Raw genomic sequence first — 7,889 nt, 5'->3', positions numbered from 1 at the left:
GGTAGAGGCCTTACGAGGGGCTGCTCACCCGTGAAAGGGGTCCTTACTTACTTACTTATAAATGGAGCTGAACCCTTCTTGAGGAGAAGCCAAATCTGTAGCTACTCAAGAATTTCCCAGCATTTTATGGAACCAAAAGGTTCATTACCGTGTTCACAAGAGCCCTCTACTGGTCCCTATCCTGAGCCAGCTCAATCCAATCCATACCAACCCATCCTATCTCTCTAAGATCCATTTTAATATTGTCCACCACCTACGACTTGGTGAAAGGAGTCCTACCGTCTGTAAAAATGGTCAATGAAACTGAGAAATCAACCCTGTGCTCCAAAGTTTGATCAAGAGGAGAAAACAATTCAATTATACTGCCCCCACCCCAGCATATCTTCTTCCGTTATTTGTAGGGTGCGCCTCCACGAAAGGGCAATAGGTCCAATCCCAGGGTGTATAAATAGTGGGAGTCCTTGGCTTGGCCCACACATTCAGCCAATACGTGCAGAGTAACGGCTCATCAGTGATGAAATTCGTAAGTACCTTGAGTGACGCAAGCTGAAACATCTCCTGCAGTAACCACTACTTACCCAGTTACGTCACACCACTTCTGCTGGTCTTTCCTTGATGACTCTGCAATACGGCTTTACGAAATTGTTCAGAGGAACCAATGCTAATAGATATAATTACGAACGTGTCTGAAGGTTACTGTTCTCAGGGATGCGACGCTGTGCAGTCTGTCAGGCGTTTACTGAAGTTTCAGAGGAACAAGAGCTCGCTCCACTTGTTTGCATCACTCTTCGACACTGAAGATGGAAGCAGAATATTGCTGAGAAACATCAGTATGATTCTACCAGATTACAAGACGTCACAGCCAAGATGACAGCAATCTTCATATTCACCGACGTGACAACCTCATATCTAATATGAATGCGTTTGTTTGCTATGTGCACATAATTTTATTTAATTACGAACTAATCGCGTTGTTTACATTATTCTCAAGCTAAGAGGCCGTGAAGGCCCATAGGGTTTTGAGACGTCGAGGCTTCCACATTTTCTAGATAATCACAAATGGCGGTGAAGTTGTCAGCCTTACGCACCGGCCGGCCGCCCTTTACCCCCCAGGAAGAGTCCTGGTACTCATTTCTGTTAGAGGCTGAGTCGACCCCAGGGGCATAGTGTGGCTGGAAGGATTAGGTCAATTGAGAAATGCAATGACTTCATCGGGAATCGAACACTCTACATTCCGACTTGTAACATTATGTCTCAACGAACTACGCTACCGCGTGCCCCATTATTTATTTATGTATTAATTTAGTTATATATCCGCATTATTTATTTGTTTATTTATCATGTGTTTAATTGTGTTTTATTTCACGAAAATCTCAGTAGCTCGGGCTGTGCTCAATGGTAGGAAAGTGAGTGGATAATAATTGGAAAGAATGTGGAAGGAAGTGGTCGTGGCTTAACGCTCTCTGTTCTCAAATATTTCGGACATAATTTCGCCTGCCTTCTTCAAAGAATTTTTCAATCATCTTCTATCCTCATCATAACTATCTCGTTATGCATTCATTGTTAACGTACGCTACGGCTACTTCATAACTTTCATAAGATTTAATATTATAAAACAAACTCCGTGGTTTTAGTCGGCAAGCGAACTATAGCAAAAATCATGCATTTATTAACTTTTTTAGTTTTCTTGTTTGGTTAAGCATTTTTATTTTTCTAACCCATTCAAAGTTAATCGCCGGGCTTACACTCCGGCCATCGGGTTTCGATCCAAGCTCAAATCATGTCTTATTTATGGCAGAAAACGTGGCACTGGGGCGAGTTTTCCACGAATACTTCGGTTTCCCTTGCCATTTCTCATTCCACCAACCGCTTCACATTCATTATGATCATATCATGGAACCTACACAAGTATCCACATTGACAGCGTCGGTAAATTGTAAGCTTAAAAACATTTGTAAGTGCATAACCATTTTCTTTTCCTCCAGGTATTCCTCGTGCTGCCCTTTGTGGCAGCAGCGGTAACTGGCAGACCGCAGACCCAGAAGGAGCCTGTGCCCATTATTTCGCTGGAGAACAACGTCAACTTCGATGGCACCTACAATTACGCGTAAGCATGTACTTCAAACAAGATCCGAATAAGTTTGTGACCAACTGCGATACAATTGCTAACTTTTTGAACACTAGGCATCGTCCTGTCTGTTTAAATTTAGAATCCGTTTTTCGGAGACTGGTTTCTGCCTCCGTGCTGAAATGGAAGCCTACTCATTTGGGCCCAATCGATAAGGTATAGCTCTGAATAGGTTTCTGCCTGAAGAAGTAGGCAGCCCAACCTCCGAAACATTGNAGAAAGAAAACTCACGGTTGAGCTTGTTTTCTGCCTTGAATTCCGAAGGTACCCAGTTCGAATCTCAGCCAAGACACCCAATCTCGTAAATGAGATGTTGATGGCGGTGAGGTTGTCAGCCTTACGCGCCGGGCTCACTTTACCCCCAGGAATATTCCTAGTACCCATTTCTGTTAGTAGCTGAGTCGACCTCAGGACCATAATACGACTGGAAGGATTAGGTCAATTGGTAAGAATCCACCTCATCGGGCCGCGAAATCGCGACCTTCCGGCTTGTAACACAGTGCTTTAATCAACTACGCTACCACGCGCCCCCAACATGATGTCAGACATACATTTCTGTAAATAGGCACTTGCAGAGTTCATTTTAACTTTTATTTCGATGGACCTAATCCTTCCAGCCGCACTGTGGCCCTGGAGTTGACTCAGCCTCTAACAGAAATGAGTACCAGGAATATTCCTGAGGAGTAAAGGACGGCTGGCTCGTAGGGCTGACAACCTCACCGCCATCTGTGGGCCGATTGTCTAGAAAACGTGGGAGCCTCGACGTCTCACAATCCTATAGACCTCCTCGGCCTGTCACAGGGAGAGTTTTCTTCTAGTTTGTTTTGCGACGCTATCAGGAGCTCAGGTACATAGCGTCGAATAGGGTAATCATGGAAAAGACTTGGAAGGAAGTGGCCGTGACCTGATAGCAGTACTATCCCAGAACTTGCCTGGAGGCACTAAGAAAAAGTCAGGCTATCCCGTGTCGTGGCTGAGGTTCGAACCTAATTCTTTTTGAATACGGTCAGGAAAGTTCTTGAGGCGGTTGGCACATAAAGCTGTGCTTTGTGAAGCTGAATACAGTGTGATTCGGAAGTTTGTAAACTGTGGCAGGTACGAGGGTGGAGACGGAACCAAGGTACAGCAATCGGGCCAGCTGAAGGTCGTGGGCCCTGAACCCGATAAGGCTGGGGAAGTGTCCCAAGGTTCCTTCACGTACATCGGTGAAGACGGGAAGACCTATTCTGTCTCGTATACAGCAGACGAGAAGGGATATGTACCTATAGGCGAACACCTGCCCACGGCGCCTCCAGTTCCTGAAGCCATCGGGAAGGCTGTGGCGTATCTGCTAAGTCTGCCACCCAAAAGTGACAAGAACGAATAGATTTCTTCTACACCCAATTAACTCTTTAAAACCTAGTGGTTACTATATATACCACCTACTCTGATACACTAAACTCTGCGTTCTGACCACAGAGAATTTTAATTTAGTCGGTATGATTCTCACAGCAAACAGCGGCTGTTTCCCTAAACAGAATTAACCAATTGGTTTTCGCAGCGGAGACGTGTTTCCTGTGAGGTACAAACTGAGTTTTTACATATTATTTAGAACAAATTCAGACTTTAAATATTTAATAACATTTGATAATATGTGATATTGTCGAGAAAATCTTGATGAATAAAATAATATTACATAAGAGAGAGACGATAGGTGACACACATCAGTTCAAAATGTTATACACAGCCACGAAGTAAGCTGTAATAGCAAATACGGTACCCAGAGCATTTATTGACAATATTGTACTACTTGATACTGATTTTATACGAAAATAAATTTGCATGAATTTCTTATTTTGTAGAAATGTAGATTAGACCCTATACATCAGATCTGTTATGGACACTTATTTTGTAACGTTAATAAACATAAAATTGTAACCTTTATGAAGTTCAGTGTTTAGTTTTGAAATTACACTGGACATAGTTTTATGTAATAAAACGGATATGATCCACATGGAATTAAATTTGTAACTGAAAGAAAAATATCCAGTCCGAAGAATGGACCGAATTGTTTTGAGTTTTTCTTATCATGTTTTCTGTGCTCGTGAGTTGGATATACATAGATCTATATAATTTGATTTTAAACGAGCGGGACGCACAAAAACTGCAGAATCAGACTTTTTCACAAAGGTAATTATGAAGATCTCCAAATTCTGTGATATGACGCCATATATTCCGCTTAAAAGCAACTAAATTTTCGGACGAGCATGATGCCTCCATCATCAGGGCCGAAGAATGAGCCAAGCAGGAAACTAATATGAAGCAAGAAGGGGTTTCCCCGGAAGACATACCTCCGAAGTTCTGTATATTGTTAAGACACGTGTCTACAGCTAGTTCATTGAAATCTAGCTTTCTGAAGATGTAAAATATATGGCGTCATCCCTCTTACGACATCCATACTCTTATGATTATGTTCAAGCCTTCTAGACATGTGACACGCTTTTAAATGCTCATCCTTTGACGTCAGAAAAAGGTCAGTAACTTCATCCTTTCTTTAGTAAATAACGTTGAACGGTGAATCCAGTTGGGTTTGAGATTATCACAGCGGCGACTAGTCTGCGTTGTAATGACATATAATCTGGTGCAAGTCCACCGAAGTTTCGAGAAACGTAGAGCCTCTATCGTCAGTGTCGAAAGGTAAGCCGAGTTATAAAACAACATGCCGCTTTTTTCTTTGTGTTTTTTTTTGCTTGGCTGCTCCGAAACGTCGGCGGACTTCCATTAATATGTCACAATCAATGTTCATTGTAAGCTACGCATGCTCGCGCGGCCGCTCAGCAGATGTCGCATTCCCGCGCACGAGTCTCAATATCCTGCCTACTTTTATTGGTTTAATATACAGTCAGTTTTAATTAATAAAAATAACACTGAAAAAGTAAACTACAATTTTTGTTACTCATTTTTTTCCTTGGCTCTACAGCCCCAGTGGGCCTAGGCCTACCTCCATGAACCTCTCCGTACACTTCGGTTTTTTCTAGATCTTACACATTCGCTAGGACTCCTTGGGCGGGTGATCAGCTCGTCGCAAGGCCTCTACCTGTACACAAACACAGAAAAACGCACACACACAAACTAAGCATCCATGCCCTGAGTGGGATTCGAACCCACGATCCTGGTTTCCAAGCGAGCGAAGACAGTATATGCCTTAGACCGCTCGGCTACCGTGACCGGCTTTATTACTCTTTGGGAGCTTATAAATGTAAAGCCTATAGTCTATACTCTGTTCGCAGTATCTATGGAATGCATATAAACAAAACAACGACGACAAGCGACAGCGTGTTCGCTTATTGGCTTACAGTTGGGGGCAAATGGTACTCTTGTGGTACACACGCTGCCTCTCTCCATCTCAACATGAGTACGTCAAGACACAGTGGATATTTCGGAATAAAACTGCAAAGATAAGAGGCACTGTGCTACAAACCGGAAGATCGCCGGATCGAATCCTGATGAAATAGATTTTTTCAATTGACCTAATCCTTCCAGCCGCACTATGGCCTTGGGGGTCGACTCAGCCTCTAACAGAAATGAGTAGGAAACTTTCTGTGGGTAAAGGGCGACCGGCAACCAGCAGTTAGCTGATCATGAACAACGAAGTGGGTTTTCTTTCCGGCTAGCCAAACCGTTGACTCCATCACAACTCAGTGAAGATAAACAGAAAACGTTAAATGTATTTCTCCGTCCTTCCGTCACTGTCCACTACACACACTGCTCCTCTAGCGAGTGCTGTCTTGCAGAAGTGTGTCATATCCAGGTAGCACAGATGTAGGTGTATGGTACACGTAACCAGACGCAACCAGAGATTCCTCTGCTGCTAACCTGACAGATTGTTTAATCATGTGAAACTTAATGGCTGTGTGGGTGCGAGACGGGATTTCCTCATTGTCTCATGCTTTAAAGCAGAGATGGTCCACAATTTCTAGCTCCTCACAGTAAGGTTTCTTATGCAGCCCACCTGACTTAAATTCATCGACATTAAACGCTTTGCTGTAAAAGATATCAAATTATATTTTCCGAATTACGCATTTCAATACGAATTCTTCCCCCCCCCCTTCTTTTTCCTGTTACCCCCACTTCGGAGTGTAGGACATCCGCGAAACGCTTTGTTTCGCTTCAGTATCTTAATAATAATAAGACAGTCGGTAGGACTCCTTGGACTGGGGATCAGCCGGTCGCAAGGCCAATACCTACATAAACACAGACTAAACTCAGATATACATCCATGCCTTGAGCGGGATTCGAACCCACGATCCCAGTGTTTGAGCGAGCGAAGATAGTTCATGCCTTAGACCGCGTGGCCACTGCGATCGGCACAATAATAATTCATAAAATTAAATTCCACGGCGCCTGCCTCAAGTCACTATTTCTATCTATCCTAAAGCCTTAATTTCATAATGCCTTAATTAGAAGGACAAATCAGAGAAGCTTGGGAACATTCAAATAAAATGATTAAGGGATTAGGAGGGCGTAAATTTATGTATTACTTTAGGAGGTAACGCTAACATAAAGCATAACCTGAAAACCCCTGGCAAAAGTGATTAAGTGGTAGTAGTACAAGCAGTAGTAGAAAGAGTAGCAGTAGTGGTCTTATTATAAATACAATGAAATCAGAATACAAAAGTAGATGAATACCGACAGAAATATCTAAATCATTTGAAGAGAATGGCAGATGAAGGGATAATGAAACATATTCCGCAGTACAAGCCCAAAGGAAGAAGAAACCACGGAAGATCTTGAAAGAGATGAAATGAATCGGTGTGGGAAGGGGTTCGATTGCCTGTCACATTAAGCGAAGAAGAAAGAGCAGACTGGTATAAAAATTCTGTTACTTCGAAAAAATTAGCAAGGCTTCTTCAGAGTATTTTGCGTCCGCGTGTCGAAATTGTGTCAACCATTGCGTCATTTGGGCGAGTCGTGTATAGAAGTGACGTCATCAGAACACAAAGCCTCCTGTTTTTAATTGCGGGTCGTCTATGTTTGTTCTGTCTGACCGCAAAGTAAACATGTTCCGAGGTTTCAGCTCTCACTGCTAATGCATCACATTGCTCCTGAATGCCAAAAGGACAAAGGCAGAATTCAGCACCAGTCGTAGTCCAGTCAGTCCACTGTTACGGTCTCAGCAGAAATTTGAATTCGTGAACCGAAATTCCGCCCTAGGCGACAAGAGATCTTGCCACCCCACAATTAAGAATAGCTCAGCTTTCTCAAAACCTTTTCAAAATGAAAAATTGCATTGAAATTCTTGGACACTGTGACGAAACCGTTTTTATTGTCATAATTATTAAAACAGGTGTTAAAGAAACGGCGATAAAGGTACGGTCTCATCCGGTCATAACAATCGCGGAGTCGGAGAAGCCTTGAGGTTACGCAATCAGACAAGAAAAAGTTCTCAGTTTACAGTTGTATTTACATTGTTGCATAATATGTCTGATGATTGCCAATTAATGGTCATAGTACGAAACAAAAAGCAGCAGAAATTAATGTACATTTAACAAAAGTCATAAAAGGGAGGTCCATAATATGCATCCCCCAAAATCATGCCTTCTCAAGCAGACCGCTTAGCTCGCCTGCTCTATTGCTTCGACCCTGACTACACTTTCTTTATCATTAGTGCACTGCAGCATAATTCAGTCTAACGATTGTCAACTCCAATTGATGGATATATGCAAAATGGCTGTCTGTTAAAATACAAATTCATATTACCTAAATACGAACATAACATAAG

General features: G+C 42.6%; 1 protein-coding gene across 1 annotated transcript; it reads left to right on the top strand.

The window, feature by feature from the left end:
• The first annotated feature begins 503 nt into the window (after positions 1-503).
• LOC111862961 (endocuticle structural glycoprotein SgAbd-3) lies at positions 504-3,656 on the top strand. The gene is made up of 3 exons (XM_023848850.2): positions 504-523; positions 1,986-2,107; positions 3,224-3,656. The coding sequence occupies exons 1-3, from the start codon at positions 515-517 to the stop codon at positions 3,492-3,494; spliced, it is 402 nt and encodes a 133-aa protein (XP_023704618.1). The 5' UTR covers positions 504-514; the 3' UTR covers positions 3,495-3,656.
• Positions 3,657-7,889: the final 4,233 nt, after the last annotated feature.

This window comes from Cryptotermes secundus, unplaced genomic scaffold (genome assembly GCF_002891405.2).
Source record: "Cryptotermes secundus unplaced genomic scaffold, Csec_1.0 scaffold1016, whole genome shotgun sequence".
In the NCBI taxonomy this organism is placed as follows: domain Eukaryota; kingdom Metazoa; phylum Arthropoda; class Insecta; order Blattodea; family Kalotermitidae; genus Cryptotermes; species Cryptotermes secundus.
This window is presented reverse-complemented; position numbering and strand designations above follow the sequence as displayed.